Source organism: Salmo salar, chromosome 19 (assembly GCF_965601325.2).
Source record: "Salmo salar chromosome 19, fSalSal1, whole genome shotgun sequence".
Lineage (NCBI taxonomy): Eukaryota > Metazoa > Chordata > Actinopteri > Salmoniformes > Salmonidae > Salmo > Salmo salar.
The window spans coordinates 42,888,125-42,909,208 of record NC_138309.1 but is presented as its reverse complement, the minus strand read 5'-3'; the positions used below and the strand labels follow the sequence as shown (position 1 = coordinate 42,909,208).

Sequence of the window (21,084 nt, the reverse complement as noted above, 5' to 3'; positions counted from 1 at the left end):
CAACCTGGCTGACTATCCCAACCCTGGCTGGATTCCAATAGGAATTACACATCACTTTGCAAGCCAGCATAATGTGACTTGCAGGCTTGATGTGGCCTGTAAACCAGGAGTTTCAGACCACTGCGTTGGGGTGTAACTAGGCCCTCAAAAAGAAACGGCCTTATGATATATGTAATGTATTGACATGAAGAGTTTAATTTCACACTGGGAAATATGCAAATAAGGTACAATCAATTCTTAAATTGAATTTTAAGTTAACTCAATCTAAAATTCTAAGTTGCGTGAACATACAATTCAACTTGAGAATGTATGTTGGTTCAACAATATGCCCAAATGTTGAGTAAAGTCAATCCTATTGCAGCTTGTTACCTTACAATTATATGTTGAATCAATACTTATTTTTTACAGTACAGTCTTGGTTCCCTTCATCTCTCCTGATATTATAGCCACCACAGCAGCATTGCCTATGTGTTTTCCTGAGTCACTGTCACTGGACACAATGCATTAAGACAGTCACTTTGTATCAGCCCTGATATCATAGCCAGCCACACAGCAACATTGCTAATTTGTTTTTGTACTGACTGAGTCATCATGTTTGATGAAAGGGGAATGCATTTAACTGTGTCTTCCGCATTTAACCCAACCCCTCTGAATCAGAGAGGTGCGGGGGGGCTGCCATAATCGACATCCAGGTCTTCGGCACCCAGGGGAACAGTGATTTGTTCAGGGGCAGAACGACAGTTTTTTACCTTGTCAGCTCGGGAATTTGATCCAGCAACCTTTCGGTTACTGGCCCAACCGGCTACCTGCCGCCCATGATGAGTGCAGGGATCCTGGGCAGTAGACAATAGGTACTAACACAACTTACATTTACATAATTTAGCAATTAGGGTTAAGTGCCTTGCTCAAGGGCACATCGGCATAATTGTTACCTAATCGACTGGGGAATTCGAACCAGCAACTTTTCGGGTTACTGGCCCAATGCGATTAACTGCTAGGCTCAGAGTATGTGAGTGGAGCCGAGCTGGAGCGAAGCTTGCCCAATTTGACTGGAGCATGAAATGAGATTCCCAAAGGTTGGAGCGTCGGCCTTCTCGCCCGCTCCAATTTCTCTCCAGTAGTGCTCACCTCACAAGCTCAGGGCATGCCCGGCCCAGCATGCATCTGTAGTCTACTTGTGTGCTGCTATAGCCCCTTGCTTTAGCTACTGTCACAGAGTTCACTAAATATTTTCATAAAGAAAGTGATAAAACACACGGATGAAAAATCAAGTTGACTTACAAAAGATGAGGACCAAGAGCAAGAGAGGGAGTGTGGTGATGTAGTGATCACAAGAATCATTGTGGAATCTGAAAAGACACCTGTCCTGAAAGCATGATGGTGTACTTACTACGTGCACATGCTAAAAGAAAGGAACAAGTTGGGTAGATAGCTAAGTGTGTCATTGTAGCAAAATATTTATAAACTAAAAATCAAATCTCTTGAAAGTTTCATACATGTTTTGTTGTATTATCTATACAGTAGACCTAATAGGCCTGGAATATTCCCCCTTTCAAGGAGCTTTCCGTTTTGATTGGATGATTTTTTTTTTTACCTTTATTTAACTAGGCAAGAAAGTTAAGAACAAATTCTTATTTACAATGACAGCCTAGGAACAGTGGGTTAACTGCCTTGTTCAGGGGCAGAATGACAGATTTTTACCTTGTCAGCTCGGGGATTCAATCTTGCAACTTTTCAGTTACTATTCTGACGCTCTAACCACTAGGCTACCTGCCGCCCCAATGATTTTGCCTAAAAACCTTTAGGCCTACCTATAGAAAAATAACTCAAGAGTAGCCAGCAGGGTCTTTAGGATCCCCAGTGGCCCTGCAAGCACAACGAGGATATTCTCCGCTGCTGGCCTGCTCTACAGGAACCATCGCATGAGCCTGAAGCCACAGACTCTGGCCAAACTCATGTTTCAAAAAAAATTTTCAAAGGCACTGTAGACTGAGCCTAATAAGGCATTTTTTCGTTTAATTTGTATTTAATTCTAAGTAAGTCACAGCCTATATGAGCAATTTATAGACTATAATGATTTAATACAACTAAATGTTTAAATACTGAGAGCTATAATGACCCTGTCAGACTAGTGTGTCGCACTAGTAAATGCTCCACAATGTATTTATTTGTAGGCTATAGCCTTGAAATAATATAAATAATATATCCTAAATAATTAATTTCCGTTCCTTCTTAGTCTCCCTGTCTGTCTCCTGACCTATTTAGAGTGTTTATACGCTGTTGAGTATGACATGTAGCCTATTTTAAAATGATGAACACTTCTTTCATTCACCTTTTTCATGTTAATTAAAATACTTTTCATTCAAATCAAATGGTTTGGTTTCAATACTTCAAAACCAAGTCCAGGTAGTCACAGAAATAGATGGGTGTTGTGCGATTGTGCAAATTTGGAGCAGAAGTTTTTTTCTTTCTGTGAACATGGAGTGTTTTTTAGCAGAGCAGTAGGGAAGGATCTGTGTGCAAGTGTAACAGTTTTGCTTCCGTCCCTCTCTTCATCCCTACCTGGGCTTGAACCAGGGATCCTCTGCACACATCGACAACAGCCATAGTTACCCACCGCTCCACAGAGCAAGGGGAACAACTACTTCAAGGTCCCAGAGCGAGTGATGTCACCGATTGAAACGATATTAGCGCGTGCCCCGCTAACTAGCTAGCCATTTCACATCGGTTACACAAGCACCACTCATACGAGCTGATTTTTCCGACCTTTCAACTCCGCTCACATACTCTGGCTAGGCGACCTGCCGCCCAATGCATCAGGACCACCTTGGTTTGGCGTATTTCTCCTGGTGGACTGATATTGCCACAGCATTATATAGCTATACAAGCGTTATTGCATTGGGTCAATCATTTGTATTCTTCTCATGTTTGCTCATACGTCTCTTTGTGTTTTTTTTTCTAAAGGACGGATATAGCCATGGCTTTTAACCGTATAGCCACACAGCAGAATTGTGGTTATAGTTGTGTTTTCGTACACAGCAAATTCTCCAGTGTTAAATTAACACGGAAAGTGTGGACCGGTATTGACACTGGAACAGTGTTAAATTAACACACTGCTTGGTGTAAAGCCTTATTTGCCAGAGTGCCTTGCTTTTCGGGTGAATTGTAGACTTACAGTATCACCCATGGCTGTATTTGTTAGTGACAGAGACATGGTTGTTGCATTTATCCATTTTCGGCCCTATAGACTTCACCAAGTGAGAACCTGAGCGAATATGTTATCATTAAAATTGTATTATTTAACACAATACATTACAGATTTCATAAGGCCTTATTTTGAGGGCCAACTCTGTAAGTGTTGAATTAACTCTCATTGGTGTAAAATAACCCCAGTGTTGGTCTTAATTAATAACCAGACTTGAACCAAAACCATGCCCATCATTATCATATTTCCCAGCATTATCTATTGCAGATTGATTATAGCAATTGTTTGTTTTAATATGTATGTTTTTTGCATGTACATTGGTTGATTAATTCATCTTTTGGTTCTCAAATATAAATAACATACATTTTCTAAACTAATCCAATATGTTAGTTGAATTTATTGAATTCATTACTGAAATTGTTGTTCAAGTTTAGATGCTTAAGGTAGTCTCATAGTTCAGTCTTCCCAACACTGGCGGTCATTCTGAATGCAGGTTGAGGTTGATCAAACGGTCTGAAGGTAGGATATCTCCACTCTGGCTGGATTTCAATAGGAATTACACATCACACATAACGTGTCAGGTAGCATGAATAACATGTTGAGTTCTTCGGATTACCCAAACATGGGTTCATTTAACCATTGACTGGGTTTTTATTCTCTCATGCTGGGTTGACCAAGCAGCTGGGTATTTTTTTAAGTAATCCATAGGTTATTTTCAGGAGGCGTGGGTTATTAGGGATTTGGTCACCAGTTCTTTTTGGCCACCTGAAAGAGTAAATGTCAAAAAAATGTATCATGTTCAATTTTTACACTCCAATGTTACATTTTCCTTGAATATTACTTAACACTAAATATTCTATTTCAAAAATAATTAACATTTTTATTGACATATTGAGACAAAGTGGTTACTATCCCATTGGGGGTATCACATTGTATTTTGCATATGCTTTTAAGGAACTCACACGCTTCTGAAAGCTTCATTGAAGCTATGAAAGTGTCAGGATTCAACCATAACATTTGATAACAATTCAACAGAACAGATGAATTGGAATGACATTTACTCCCACGGGTGGCCAGACCAAACCTCCAGGCTTCTGCTGGGTCATATCTCAATTACCCAGCATCAAACAAACCAACCTTGCTCTTTTTAAATTGAGAGAGTTCGGGTGATGTCACCTAAGGCTGTGGTGGTCATGAAATTTTGTCAGCTGGCAAATGCCGGCCAGTCTCACGGTAATTGACTGTTAATTAACATGAACATGTTCAACATTTCCAGGCCTCCAGCATTCAAGCTGCTGATGCCCGCCTTTGGAACATCTACATTTAAATAAAAAAAATAAAAATAAATCAGTACATCTATTATTTATTTTAGTCTTAACAAATGATACTAATATTAAGAAAATATATTTCAGAAAAGCACAATATGACTCTGCCTGCTGTGGGCCTATGTTAACTGGCAATGGTCCATGCCATAGGCTGTAGGCTTGTTCATTTATCTAACAATATATGCTTAGAAGTCCCGTGCCATTATTTTATTTTATAGGATTTTGTAGTAAGAAGAATATAATTTAACTGAATAAAATAAAAATAAAAATATATATTTTTTTAGGTCCTATATGCTAAATTTAAGTTACTTGGCAAATGTTGTTGTAAATGATACAAACCTTAGAATGTCTTAGAAATCATAATTTGAGAAAGTTGCAAAAACAAAGCTTGGCTCAGGCTGCACAGCCTGTTCTTTCATCATGTGATAATTTTTTTACCAGTCAAGACTATTCTCAATTTAATCTTGTCTTTACTAATATGCAAAATGAGTTTCTATTTAGAATGGCACGTTATCAAATGGGCAGGAAACAAGAGCAGGGGAAAATATATGTAATCTGTATGCAGTCTAAGAGCGAATGGAGGCTGCTTGATTTCCTGCCAGTACGTTTTTTTGTTGTTGCTACTTTGTGTTTTTTTCAGCAGAGCATACGCTTTGAGAAATACATATAAGAACACTTATTCAACAAAAAAAATGAAATAAAATCTTATTGGACGCATACACATATTTGTAGCAGATGTTATTGTATATGTGTGTATATACAGTGAGGGAAAAAGTATTTGATCTCCTGCTGATTATCTACGTTTGCCCACTGACAAAGAAATGATCAGTCTATAATTTTAATGGTAGGTTTATATGAACAGTGAGAGACAGAATAACAACAAAAAAATCCAGAAAAACGCATGTCAAAAATGTTATAAAATAATTTCCATTTTAATGAGGGAAATAAGTATTTGACCCCTCTGCAAAACATGACTTAGTACTTGGTGGCAAAACCCTTGTTGGCAATCACAGAGGTCAGACGTTTCTTGTAGTTGGCCACCAGGTTTGCACACATCTCAGGAGGGATTTTGTCCAACTCCTCTTTGCAGATCTTCTCCAAGTCATTAAGGTTTCGAGGCTGACATTTGGCAACTCGAACCTTCAGCTCCCTCCACAGATTTTTTATGGGATTCAGGTCTGGAGACTGGCTAGGCCACTCCAGGACCTTAATGTGCTGCCTCTTGAGCTACTCCTTTGTTGCCTTGGCCGTGTGTTTTGGGTCATTGTCATGCTGGAATACCCATCCACAACCCATTTTCAATGCCCTGGCTGAGGGAAGGAGGTTCTCACCCAAGATTTGACAGTACATGGCCCCGTCAAATGATGCGGTGAAGTTGTCCTGTCCCCTTAGCAGAAAAACACCCCCAAAGCATAATGTTTCCACCTCCATGTTTGACGGTGGGGATGGTGTTCTTGGGGTCATAGGCAGCATTCCTCCTCCTCCAAACACTGCGAGTTGAGTTGATGCCAAAGAGCTCCATTTTGGTTTCATCTAACCACAACACTTTCACCAGTTGTCCTCTGAATCGTTCAGATGTTCATTGGCAAACTTCAGACGGGCATGTATATGTATTCTTGAGCAGGGGGACCTTGCGGGCGCTGCAAGATTTCAGTCCTTCACGGCGTAGTGTGTTACCAATTGTTTTCTTGGTGACAATGGTCCCAGCTGCCTTGAGATCATTGACAAGATCCTCCCGTGTAGTTCTGGGCTGATTCCTCACCGTTCTCATGATCATTGTAACCCCACGAGGTGAGATCTTGCATGGAGCCCCAGGCCGAGGGATATTGACAGTTCTTTTGTGTTTCTTCCATTTGCGAATAATCGCACCAACTGTTGTCACCTTCTCACCAAGCTGCTTGGCGATGGTCTTGTAGCCCATTCCAGCCTTTTGTAGGTCTACAATCGTGTCCCTGACATCCTTGGAGAGCTCTTTGGTCTTGGCCATGGTGGAGAGTTTGGAATCTGATTGATTGATTGCTTCTGTGGACATGTGTCTTTTTTACAGGTAACAAGCTGCAGTTAGGAGCACTCCCTTTAATATTTCGGGGGCCAGAAATCTTTCTGATTGAGAAGGGGTCAAATACTTATTTCCCTCATTAAAATGCAAATCAATTTGTAAAATTTTTGACATGCGTTTTTCTGGATACTTTTGTTGTTATTCTGTCTCTCACTGTTCAAATAAACCTACCATTAATATTATAGACTGATCCTTTCTTTATCAGTGGGCAAACGTACAAAATCAGCAGGGGATCAAATACTTTTTTCCCCCACTGTATGTATATATGTACAGTATGTGTGTGTGTAATGGGATGTATAGACATTATAGACATTATGAACAGTATGTGGATATAATTTGTAGTATCTGTAGAATACGTAGGATAGGATAGTATATATAGAGCAATAGTTAAATAGGATGGCATTGACTAGAATACAGTGTACAGTGAGGGAAAAAAGTATTTGATCCCCTGCTGATTTTGTACGTTTGCCCACTGACAAAGAAATGATCAGTCTATAATTAAAATTCAAATCAATTTATAACATTTTTGACATGCGTTTTTATGGATTTTTTTGTTGTTATTCTGTCTCTCACTGTTCAAATAAACCTACCATTAAAATTATAGACTGATCATTTCTTTGTCAGTGGGCAAACGTACAAAATCAGCAGGGGATCAAATACTTTTTTCCCTCACTGTATATGCAGTGCATTCGGAAAGTAATACCTTATTTACATAAGTACTCGAAATTGAACTCAGGTGTATCCTGTTTCCATTGTTCATCCTTGAGATGTTTCTATAACTTTATTGGAGTCCACTTGTGGTAAATTCAATTGATTGGACATGATTTGGAAAGACACACACCTGCCTATATAAGGTCCCACAGTTGTTCAATGCATCTCAGAGCAAAAACCAAGCCATGAGGTCGAAGGAATTGTCCGAGCTCAGAGACAGGATTGTGTCGAGGCACAGATCTGGGGAAGCATACCAAAACATTTCTGCAGCATTGAAGGTCCCCAGGAACACAGTGCCTTCATCATTCTTAATGGAAGAAGTTTGGAACCACCAAGGCTATTCCTAGAGCTGGCCGCCCAGCCAAAATGAGCAATCAGGGTGATAGAGCCCTAGAGTTCCTCTGTGGAGATGGGAAAAACTTACAGAAGGACAACCATCTCTGAAGCACTCCACCAATCAGGCCTTTATGGTATAATGGCCAGATGGGAGCCACTCCTCAGTAAAAGGCACATGACAGCCCGCTTGGAGTTTGCCAAAAGGCACTTAAAGGCACTCAGACCATGAGAAACATGGGTGGTTGATGTCCTTGATGAACTTTTTGGCCTTCCTGTGACATCGGGTGCAGTAGGTGTCATGGAGGGCAGGCAGTGTGCACCCGGTTATGTTTTGGGCAGACCACACCACCCTCTGGAGAGCCTTCTGGTTGCAGGCGGTGCAGTTGCCGTACCAGGCAGTGATACAGCCAGACGGGATGCTCTCAATTGTGCATCTGTAAAAGTTTTTGAGGGTCTTGAGGTTGAAGAGGCACTGTTGCGCCTTCTTTACCACATTGTCTGTGTGGGTGGACCATTTCAGATTGTCAGTGATGTGTACACCGAGCAACTTTTCATATTCTCCAATGCAGCCCCGTCGATGTGGATGGGGGCGTGCTCCCTTCGCTGTCTTCTGAAGTCCACAATTAGAGCCTTCGTTTTGTTGACGTTGAGGATCTATTGCGGCGGTATGCAAATTCAAGTGGGTCTAGAGTGTCAGGTAAGGTGGAGGTGATATGATCCTTAACTAGCCTCTAAAAGCACTTCATGATGACAGAAGTCAGTGCTACGGGGCGATAGTCATTTAGTTCTGCTACCTTTGCTTTCTTGGGTACAGGAACAATGGTGGACATCTTGAAGCAAGTGGGGACAGCAGGCTGGGATAGAAAGAGATTGAATATGTCCGTAAACACTCCAGTCATCTGGTCTGCACATTCTGTGAGGACGCGCCTTGGGATGCCGTCTGGGCCGGCAGACTTTCGAGGGTTAACACGCTTAAATGTCTTACTCATGTCAGCCATGGAGAACGAGAGCCCACAGTCCTCGGGAGAGGCCCGGGTCGGTGGCACTGTGTTATCCTCAAAGCTGGCGAAGAAGGTGTTTAGCTTGTCTGGGAGGAAGTCGTCGGTGTCCACGACGTGGCTGGTTTTCCCTGTGTAATCCGTGACTGTCTGGAGTCCCTGCCACATATGACTAGTGTCTGAACCATTGAATTGTGACTCCCCTCTGTCTCTGCACTGACATTTTGCCTGTTTGATTGCCTTACGGAGGAAATAACTGGACTGTTTGTAATCAACCATATTCCCAGTCACCTTGCAGTGGTTAAATGCGGTGGTTCACGCTTTCAGTTTTGCACCAATGCTGCCTTCTAGCCACGGTTTTTGGTTTGGGTAGGTTTTAATAGTCACAGTGGGAACAACATCCCTTATACACTTCTTGATGAACTCAGTCAGTTACATACGTTTTCAGACCCTTTACTCTGGAGCTCGGTCGGAGTGACCATCGGGTTCTTGGTCACCTCCCTGACCAAGGCCCTTCTCCCCCGATTGCTCAGTTTGGCCGGACGGTCAGCTCTAGGAAGGTTCCAAACTTCTTCAATATAAGAATGATGGAGGATGTTGTGTTCTTGGGGACCTTCAATGTGGCATAAATGTTTTGGTACACTTCCCCAGATCTGTACCTCGACACAATCCTGTCTTGGAGCTCTACGGATAATTCCTTCAACCTCATGGCTTGGTTTTTGCTCTGAAATGCAATGTCAACTGTGGGACCTTATATAGACAGGTGAGTGCCTTTCCAAATCATATCATGTGATAGAATTTCGGTAGCGTTTTCCTCATATTTGCTTTGTTAAAGTCCCCAGCTACAATAAATGCAGCTTCGGAGTATGTGATTTCCAGTTTGTTCAAAGTTCAGTGTAGTTCCTTGAGGGCCTGAGGGGGAATATACACGACTGTAACTTTAACCGAATGGAATTCTCTTGGGAGATAATATGGTCAGTATTTGATTGTGAGGTATTCTAGGTCGAGGGAACAAAGGGACACGAGTTCCTCTACATTATTACAATCACACCATGAGTAGTTAGTCATGAAACATACACCACGGCCTCTCTTCTTCCAGGAGAGTTCTTTATTCCTGTCTGTGCGATGTACTGAGAACCCATTTGGCTGAATGGACGGGGACAGTATATCCAGAGAGAGCCATGACTCCATGTAACTGAGTATGTTACAGTCCCTGATGTCCCTGAGATCCTCGCCCTGAGCTCATCTACTTTACTGTCCAGGGACTAGACAAACATTAGCAAGTAATATACTCGGGAGCGGTGGATGGTGTGCATGCCTCCTAAGTCGAACTAGAAGTCCACTCCGAATACCTCTTCTCCGGCGTTGGCGTCTTGGAGCAGCCTTTGGGATAAGTTCAATTGCCTTGGAGGATACGAACAAAGGATCCAATTTAGGAAAGCCGTATTTCTGGTCTGAATGCTGGTGAGTTACCGTCGCTCTAATATCCAAAAGTTATTTCCGGCTGTATGCAATAACACAAAAAAAGTTCTGGGCTACTATTATAAGAAATAACACACACACATAAAAAAATATTCAAAGTTGCTTAGGAGCTAGAAGCAGAGCTGCCATGTCTGTCGGCACCATCTCACTCAGTTATTTTACTCCACGCATCAACCACTGTTTGTCGCTGCTCGACAGGTGATATTCTGCCCAAACTCTGTTCCTGCAGCTACCCAGTGCTTAATTTTGGAAACCAAATGAAATCTGTTTGGGAACACCGATAGTAACATGCTTTTGCAACGAAACATACACTACATGACCAAAAGTATGTGAACAACTGCTCTTCGAACATCTCATTGCAGAATCATGGGCATTAATATGGAGTTGGTCCCCCCTTTGCTGACATAACAGCCTCCACGCTTCTGGGAAGGATTTCCACTAGATATTGGAACATTGCTGTGGGAACTTGCTTCCATTCAGCCTCTAGAGTATTAGTGTGGTCAGGCACTGATGTTGAGCGATTAGGTGTTCGATGGATTTGAGGTCAGGGCTCTGTGCAGGCCAGTCTAGTTCTTCCTCACCGATCTCGGCAAACCATTTCTGTATGGACCTCACTTTGTGCATGGGGGCATTGTCATGCTGAAACAGGAAAGGGCCTTCCCCAAACTGTTGCCACAAAGTTGGAAGCACAGAATCATCTAGAATGTCATTGTATGCTGTAGCAATAAGATTTCCCTTCACTGAAACTAAGGGGCCTAGCCCGACCCATGAAAAACAGCCCCAGACCATTATTCCTCCACCAATCTTTACAGTTGGCACTATGCATTTGGTAGGTAGCGTCTTCCTGGCATCCGCCAAATCCAGATTCCTCTGTTGGACTGCCAGATGGTGAAGCGTGATTAATCACTCCAGAGAACTAGTTTCTACCACTCCAGAGCCCAATGGTGGTGAGCTTTACACCACTCCAGACGACACTTGGTATTGCGCATGGTGATCTTAGGCTTGTGTGCGGCTGCTCGGCCATGGAAATCCATTTCATGAAGCTACCGACGAAGAGTTCTTGTGCTGACGTTGCTTCCATTGGCAGTTTGGAACTCGGCAGTGATTGTTGCAACCGAGGACAAATTATTTTTTCACACTACACAGCACTCAGCAGTCCCGTTCTGTAAGCTTGTATGGCCTACCACTTGGCTGCTGAGCCGTTGTTGCTCCTAGACGTTTCCACTTCACAGTAACAGCACAACTGTAAGCCGCCCTGCACAATCCATTTTTATTTGATTAATTGAACCTTTATTTAACTGGGCAAGTCAGTTAAGAACAAATTCTTATTTACAATGAAGGCCTACACCTGCCAAACCCTGACGATGCTTGGCCTATTGTGCGCTGCCCTATGGGACTCCCAATCACGGCCGGTTATAATACAGCCTGGATTTGAACCAGGGTGTCTGTAGTGATGCCTCAAGCACTGAGATGCAGTGCCTTAGACTGCTACACCACTCGGGAGCCCCAATGAACCAACAGCATCGTCTAGGCCTATACGTTCTCTCCCAGACTCATAAAGAACAATCTGGCCTTAATGGCCATGTACTCTTATAATCTCCACCCGGCACAGCAAGAAGAGGGCTGACCACCCCTCATAGCCTGGTTCCTCTCTAGGTTTCTTCCTAGGTTCCTGCCTTTCATGGGAGTTTTTCCTAGCCACTGTGCTTCTACATCTGCATTGCTTGCTGTTTGGGGTTTGAGGCTGGGTTTCTGTAAAGCACTTTTTATTGATTTGATTGGATATACATGTTGAAGCGTAGCATAAGGTAACCAGTCCATCCAGTATGCATAATGACACAGTCCACACTAAAAGGCTATTACTCTAATTTGTTCAATTTTGGAGTATAGGCTTGACCAATTATGTACCAAAGACATCTTAAATCAGTTTTTGTATATTTTTTTGTATATTTCTTTCTTTATTTCACCTTTATTTAACCAGGTAGGCAAGTTGAGAACAAGTTCATGAAAGCCATGCATGCGTAGTATGCAGTGGGTTGTGTATTGTATTATGGCACAATCATAATTTCAATTCAGGTTTTTCTTTCGGCTTGGGCTCATATGCATCAGCTTTAATATTTTTGAATGAATCATCGTCGTAGAAAACGTTGTCCAGTTGGTTGTTGTTAGGCTTTGAAACAACATCCACAACAACCATGTTTTACACTGTTTCAACCTGCCGTTGAACTTCTGTCTTCAAATTGATCATCACAGTGAGGTGAGTTTTAAAAGTACAACACTGTTTTGATGAAAAGTGTTTGATGGAATTTTTTTGATTGCATTGATGTCAGAGTGGTTAGAGGGACAATAGAGCCCTGAGTACCAGGCCATTAGGACCTGATGGAGGGACAATAGACCCCTGAGTACCAGGCCATTAGGACCTGATGGAGGGACAATAAACCCCTGAGTACCAGGCCATTAGGACCTGATGGAGGGACAATAGACCCCTGAGTACCAGGCCATTAGGACCTGATGGAGGGACAATAGAGCCCTGAGTACCAGGACATTAGAACCTGATGGAGGGACAATAGAACCCTGAGTACCAGGCCATTAGGACCTGATGGAGGGACAATAGAGCCCTGAGTACCAGGCCATTAGGACCTGATGGAGGGACAATAGAGCCCTGAGTACCAGGACATTAGAACCTGATGGAGGGACAATAGAGCCCTGAGTACCAGACCATTTGGACCTGATGGAGGGACAATAGACCCCTGAGTACCAGGCCATTAGGACCTGATGGAGGGACAATAGAGCCCTGAGTACCAGACCATTTGGACCTGATGGAGGGACAATAGACCCCTGAGTACCAGACCATTTGGACCTGATGGAGGGACAATAGACCCCTGAGTACCAGGCCATTAGGACCTGATGGAGGGACAATAGAGCCCTGAGTACCAGGACATTAGAACCTGATGGAGGGACAATAGAGCCCTGAGAACCAGGCCATTAGGACCTGATGGAGGGACAATAGAGCCCTGAGTACCAGGCCATTAGGACCTGATGGAGGGACAATAGAGCCCTGAGTACCAGGCCATTAGGACCTGATGGTCGGTAGCAAGTCGGATACTACCAAAGCATGTCCAGAGCGGATAAAAGGAGATTACCGTGACTCACGTGGAATTTTACTGCGGTCATGACTCATGGCTGCCGGTGTGGCGGTAATACGGTCACCACAACAGTCCTAATAACATCCTATTGTCACGGTTCTCGTAGGAATGAGCGGACCAAAGTGCAGCGTGTGTGTCGTTCCACATTTTATTTATACTGTGAAACTATGCAATACATAAATAAACTGAATGACAAAAACAACAAACCGTGACACAGAGGTGAAACATACACTACTCAACATTAATCTCCCACAAACCCAGATGGAAAAAAAGCCCTACTTAAGTATGATCTCCAATTAGAGACGAGGACCAGCTGCCTCTAATTGGAGATCATCCCAAACAAAACCAACATAGAAATACAAAACTAGAACATGAACATGAACATAGAAATACAAAACATAGAAAAACACCCCCTGTCACACCCTGACCTACTCTACCATAGAAAATAACATCTTACTATGGTCAGGACGTGACACCTATCTCCTTAGGAATCTCATTTGACATGGGGGAGGGAACCAGTAACTTTACGATCAAACTTTATCAATGTAGAAGCAAAAGTCATTTTTCATACTTTGATATGGTTCCATGCGAATATCATCCAATTTCATTGAAAAACTGGATTTTGACTGTTCATGACTTTTAAAAAACAACAAAACTAAGTGACCCAAAACCTGCGACCCAGCAGTTGGATCATCTAAATAACTCAGTATTTTTGGTTTTTGTAAGCCCTTAATAAAATAAAGCCTTATGAAATACATATTGTATTGTGTTAAATAATTAAACTGGTAATAATAACATATTCACTTAGGATCTCAATTGGTGAAGTCCATAGGATGGAACATTTATGTGTCTCTGTCACGAACCAATTCAAGGCACTCTGGGAAATATGCAAATAAAGCATTACACTAAGCAGTGTGTTAATTCAACACAGTTGAGTGTCTATACGGGTCCACACTTTCAGTGTTAATTTAACACTGGGGAATTTGCTATGTACTGTCATCCTAGCCGGTTTATGTTCCTACTGACTCATCGTCTTACTGAGCCTCCATTTTGAAAACATCCAGGCTTTACCTAAGCAAAAAAACAAAAATATTGACCTTAATAGAATAAGTCTTTACCTTAAACATTATTAGCAGTCATTAGATTAATTTAACTCAAAGACATATTTCACGTCTAACTGCAAATGTCAACAAAGAAAGTAAAATCATTATGGTGCTGCGTTGAGATTGGCTGATGGTCAAACCATGTGACAAGCGCCAGGCGCCCTCAATCTGATTTCCTTGACAACCACTCACCTCCCTGCTAGCCCTGCCTGCCTGCTCTGGCCGATCCTTACATGCCTTCAACAGCCTGGTAGGCACTCCCTTTTTTTTAAAGAGGGAAGGAGAGGAGAGAAATCACAGCAAAAGTGCCTACCAAGCTGCCAATCTTGCAGATTCCACCAAAGGCATGTGTTTGGGAGGGAGTTTGTTATAACTGCATGCTGCAGCTTGCCTTGTAGAGTATATATCTACAGCTCTGTAGGGCAGACTCCGCATGTAGCTGGAACTTAACTTATTGCAGCATCTGAGACCCCCAGTGCTTGTCATGTTTTGTCAGATCTTCTGTGTTACAAATGTCACTGAGGCCCTCTATTTTAATTTCTCTAATCTTTCAATTTCGTTCCTTCCCAAACAGGATGCACACATCTCTCTAGTCTGTTCTGTCTGTTCTGTCTGGTTTGTCTGTCTGTCTGTTCTGTATGTCTGTTCTGTTCTGTCTGTCTGTCTGTTCTGTGTGTCTGTTCTGTCTGTCTGGTTTGTCTGTCTGTCTGTTCTGTGTGTCTGTTCTGTGTGTCTGTCTGTGTGTCTGTCTGTCTGTCTGTCTGTCTGTCTGTCTGTCTGTCTGTCTGTCTGTCTGTCTGTCTGTCTGTCTGTCTGTCTGTCTGTCTGTCTGTCTGTCTGGTTTGTCTGTCTGTCTGGTTTGTCTGTCTGTCTGTTCTGTCTGTCTGGTTTGTCTGGTTTGTCTGTCCTGTCCGTCCGTCCGTCCGTTCTGTCTGTCTGTGTTAGCAAAGTCTGTACTCAAGTGCTACAATGCAATTCAGTTTGTTACAATTCACATAGGCTTCCCTCATTACCTCACTAACACTTGACTTATACCTGCAGGTATGTAATGCTTTATAACTTGTTATAGGCATGTATGAACAATTTAATTTATTATTAGAGAGCTTATAGTATGTTCCTGAAGTGACAAATTACTGCAAACACACACCACTCAGACAACAGCAGACAAGAGACGCCCAAACCAACAGGAACACACTCCGCTCAGACAACAGCAAACAATAGACACCAAACCAACAGGAAACTTCAAAGCAGAGCAAACATACGAATAAGTCAGTCTTCAAATAATTCCCTGAAGCACCTCTAAGTCAACACACCACTGCAACCCACATGCAGTGTTTGAAAGGCCACCACAGGGTTGTGTTCATTAGGGCACACTGTAGCAAAACAGTTCAAAACGTTGTGTAATGGAAGCCGAAAAAAACAAGTGTTTTTCTTATTGAACAAGTAAAGATAGTACTTTCATATTCAGAGTGTTTAATAGATTCAGAGTGTTTAATAGATTCAGAGTGGTTAATAGATTCAGAGTGTTTATAGATTCAGAGTGGTTAATAGATTCAGAGTGTTAATAGATTCAGAGTGGTTAATAGATTCAGAGTGTTAATAGATTCAGAGTGTTAATAGATTCAGAGTGGTTCATAGATTCAGAGTGTTTAATAGATTCAGAGTGTTAATAGATTCAGAGTGTTAATAGATTCAGAGTGGTTAATAGATTCAGAGTGTTTATAGATTCAGAGTGTTTATAGATTCAGAGTGTTTAATAGATTCAGAGTGGTTAATAGATTCAGAGTGTTAATAGATTCAGAGTGGTTAATAGATTCAGAGTGGTTAATAGAGTCAGAGTGTTTAATAAATTCAGAGTGTTAATAGATTCAGAGTGTTTAATAGATTCAGAGTGTTTAATAGATTCAGAGTGTTAATATATTCAGAGTGTTAACCTCTAACCTGTCACATGTACAGTGTTAAAGGTGTGATTGCAGGGTACAGTGACAATCTTAGGCTTCGAGCTCCAACATGCAGGACTAGGTGAAATAAAATAATGAAAATGGTCATAAAAAAACTACAGAAATATATATAGCCCTATATACATCATAATAACTCTGGCTTCCCCGTTTCACTCTGTTTCGGGACGTCTTTCTTCGTTTCATGCCTAGTGAACACAACCCCTGTCTCACAACACACATAGCATACAGAGAAGAAGCACTGAAGGCCCTCTGTCTCCCACTCTCCCTCATGCTGTGGGCAGTACTATAGCCTACACACTGGTTATACCTCTTCTGTACAGCCACCAGTTGTGTGCTGCTGTCCATGTGATGTTGCAGACCAGCCAGCAGGGGGCTCACTGAGTCACTCAGGCTCTCCTGATCACTCTTAATCTCTGTTCTAAAATCACACCGGGGAAAACGCACCAGGACAATTTAGACGAAGGAAGTTTTAAAATGCATTCGTAAGGACTAAAGGCAGCACACAGCATAGCAGTCAAAGACAACAGTATGGGTGGATAAAGCTCCATTATAACTACTGTAAAATCAATGCTGAATAACAACACTCCATTGGACATGGACTATATGCAGGAACGCTTTACAATGTAAACGACTTCATGGTAAAGCTGTGATCTATATTTCCTGCCTCTGAAGAATATGTAAATACAGTAGTGATTTGCATCATGAATATACATCTCATTTCATAGTAACTGGAACAGTCAACAACCAAACAGCAAGTCTAAAACTGTATACTGGTACTGCCAACGAGCTGAGTACAACAGCTTTACCTCACCTTATCATACATAACCTATTCCTTACCTATCCCTTACCTATCTCTGTTCTTATCTTACCCTACCTTACCCTACCTAATCTTACCCATCCCTTACCTTATCTTACCCATCCCTTCCCTAATCTTACCCATCCCTTACCTTATCTTACCCATCCCTTCCCTTATCTTACCCATCCCTTGTCTTACCTAACCTTACATATCCCTTACCTTATCTTACCCTTTCCTTACCTAACCCTTACCTTTCCTTACCAACTTTTACCTTACCTTATCTTTCTTTACCTTTCCTTACCTTACCTTTCTTAACATGACCTTATCTTACCATTCCCTTACCCCACCTCACTTACCTTTTACCTTAACTATTCCGTACCTTATCTTAATTAACCCTTACCTTACCCATCCCTTACCTTATCTTACCTATCCCTTACCCTACCCAGCCCTTACCCTACCTTACCTTACCTAGCCTATCCCTTACCTTACCTTACCTAGCCTAGCCTAGCCTAGCCTATCCCTTACCTTACCTTACCTAGCCTATCCCTTACCTTACCTAGCCTATCCCTTACCTTACCTTACCTAGCCTATCCCTTACCTTACCTTACCTTACCTTACCTTACCTTACCTTACCTAGCCTATCCCTTACCTTACCTTACCTTACCTTACCTTACCTTACCTTACCTAGCTTAGCCTATCCCTTACCCTACCTTACCTAGCCTATCCCTTACCTTACCCATCCCTTATTTTACCTCATCTTACCTATCCCTTACCCTACCCAGCCCTTACCCTACCTTACCTTACCTAGCCTATCCCTTACCTTACCTTACTTTACCTATCCCTTACCTTACTTAACCCTTACTTTACCTATCCCCTATCCCTTACCCTTCCTTACCCTACCTTACCTCTCCCTTATCTTATCTTATCTTACCTAACCGTACCCTACCTTACCTTACATGCACACGTGCGTACAAGCAAACAGGTCAAACCAAAGCCACCTACCCAAGTGAAGTCCCCCAGTGGAGTTCAAGGCTGAGGTCTGTGCTGGGCAGAAAGTCGTGAGGGAACTCTAGATCCTCGTCTTCATCTCTCCTCCTCTTCTCCTCCTCTTCCTCAGTGTTCCTCGCTGGGACGTCCTGTAGGGGGTCGACCCCCTGTTCTATGGTTGTGCCTGGAGGCTTGGTACAGACCACTATGTTATCTGCTGTGTTGTTTTCTCCGTTCTGGTCGATTCTCTCGGCGTGGACTTCAGCCTGGAGGAAACAACAACATACAAGTTATATTAATGAAGCTGTGGTCAACATGCTTAAACAAACTGGAGTTGCTAAAAACACGACAAGGCCCAATGCTGAGTCTAGTGAACGGTGCTTCAACTAACATCCATGTCCTTTGTGCTCTGCCTCCACCCCGGACAATCACAGACCCAGGTATAAAAGCAAGCCGAGCACTGCCTGTTTGTGCAGAAACACACCCTTTATTAAAACACAATAAAGAATGCTGAGTTTGCATTGACTAATGTGAGGTTGGCCAATCCACTCTGTCAAACCTTATCATTTGCCAATGAGCCATCTTTGATAACATTACATTACCCAAATGGGATCAAAGAACACACCGTAGAACTCAATATCTCCTGTACGTAGTGCGTTTTATTATTATTGATATGGGAACATTGTATATTATGACTTCTAGCAATATACAACATAAAGTACATAACAACTTGTCCTACAATTAAATGTTCTGCTGCTCATGTTGTTTTATGGAGGTAAATTGATGATCACACAACTAACATATCAACATTAGTGTAATGTCTCGTGTATGACCTCAATCCATGCACAACATAAAGTCCACTTGATCCCTCTGACATATTATATACATTGTATAGATATTGTAAATATAGTATAGATATTGTATAGATATTGTATATATTGTATATATTGTATAGTATACATATTGTATAGATATTGTATATATTGTATACATATTCTAAACACTGTATAAATGTTGTATATATTGTATAAATGTTGTATATATTGTATAGTATAAATATTGTATATATTGTATAAGGATATTGTAAATATAGTATAAATATTGTGTATATTGTATAAATACTGTATATATTGTATAGTATACATATTGTATAGATGTTGTATATATTGTATAAATATTGTGTATATTGTATAAGTACTGCATATATAGTATAGTATACATATTGTATAGATATTGTATATATTGTATAAATATTCTAAATATTGTATAAATGTTGTATATATTGTATAGTATAAATATTGTATATATTGTATAGATATTGTATGCATTGTATAGATATTGTAAATATAGTATAAATATTGTGTATATTGTATAAATACTGTATATATTGTATAGTATACATATTGTATAGATATTGTATATATTGTATAAACATTCTAAATATAGTATAAATGTTGTATATATTGTATAGTATAAATGTATATATTGTATAAATATTGTCTATATTGTGTAAATATTGTATAAATGTTGTATATATTGTATAAATGTTTTATATATTATATAGATATTGTATATATTGTACAGATTTTGTATAGATATTGTAAATATTGTGTAAATATTGTATAAATGTTATATATATCGCATAAATGTTGTATATATTGTATAGATATTGTATATTTGCCATAAGGCTATGTTTACGTTCTTGTTCTCTGAGGCTAAAACAGCAACACCTACAGGATAATGACAGGCCTGTCCTAGGAGTGTGCCTCTCACACCCAGTCCCAAATAGCACCCTATTCCCTACATAGTGCACTACTTTACCTCATTCTCTGAGGCTAAAGCAGCAGCATCTGTAGGATATCCTCTCTGTAATGACTGACAACCAAGTAAGCGTAATCAAAACGTTGTTGTCAACATAACATGAACTAATGAACAATGAGTTTTATACTAAAGCAAATGTTCAGCTTTCAGTTGTGGATCATTATTACTGAGACCAGCTGATCCGGTTTGACTGCCATGGCAACGAGGGAATCCACATACAGTAGCCTATAATGGCATGTCTGACTTTTATTGTATATTATGAGGTGTGTGTGTGCATGTGTGTGCGTGTGTCAAATTAAGTGGTATTTGTAACGTGTCCCGAATACAACAGGTGTAGACCTTACTGTGAAATGCTTACTTACAAGCCCTTAACCAACAATGCAGAAAACAATTTCCAAGTAAGAAAATATTTTATAAAAAAATTAATTAAAATAAAGTTTAAAAAAGTAACACAATAAAATAACGAGGCTATATACAGGGAAAGGAGGATACCTAGTCAGTTGTACAACTGACTGCATTCAACTGAAATGTGTCTTCCGCATTTCAGTTGAATGCATTCAGAGAGGTGCGGAGGGCTGCAATAATCGACATCTACGTCTTGTTTAGGGGCAGAACAACAGATTTTTACCTTGTCAGCTCGGGGATTCAATCCAGCAACCTTTCGGTTACTAGTCCAACGCTCTAAACACTAGGCTACCTGCCGCAGTGAGTTACCGGTACCAAGTCAATGTGTGGGGGTACAGGTTATTCAATGTAATTGAGGTGATATGTACTCCAATGGGCTCCCGAGTGGCGCAGCGGTCTAAAGGCACTGCATCTCAGTGCAAGTGGCGTTACTACAGTCCCTGGTTCGATTCCAGGCTGTATCACATCCAACCGTGATTGGGAGTCCCATAGGGCAACGCACAATTGGTCCAGCGTCGGGTAGGCCGTCATTGTAAATAAGAATTTGCTCTTAACTGAGTTACCTAGTTAAATAAAAGGTTCATTAAATAAACCTTAATAAATGTACATGTAGGTAGGGCTAAAGTGATGATGCATAGATAATAAACAGAGAGTAGCAGCAGCAAAAAAAGGGGGGGGGGGCAATGTAAATAGTCCGGGTGGCCATTTGATTAGCTGTTCAGCAGTCTTACGGCTTGGGGGTAGAAGCT

General features: G+C 41.3%; 1 protein-coding gene across 9 annotated transcripts in view; it reads right to left on the bottom strand.

Annotated features, from left to right (window-relative positions):
• LOC106578818 (uncharacterized) overlaps window positions 1–21,084 on the bottom strand; it is a 217,957-nt gene that overhangs the window by 143,248 nt on the left and 53,625 nt on the right. For 8 of the 9 annotated variants that reach the window (XM_082965733.1, XM_082965731.1, XM_082965732.1 and 5 more), the window contains 2 exons: window positions 18,125–18,375; window positions 16,634–16,744 (listed from right to left, as the gene is read on the bottom strand). In XM_082965733.1, coding sequence (XP_082821859.1) covers window positions 16,634–16,744; window positions 18,125–18,375 — 362 coding nt within the window. Of the gene's footprint in view, window positions 1–16,633; window positions 16,745–18,124; window positions 18,376–18,500; window positions 18,589–21,084 lie in introns of those variants that run through there. The other variant, XM_082965736.1, reaches the window with a different exon arrangement.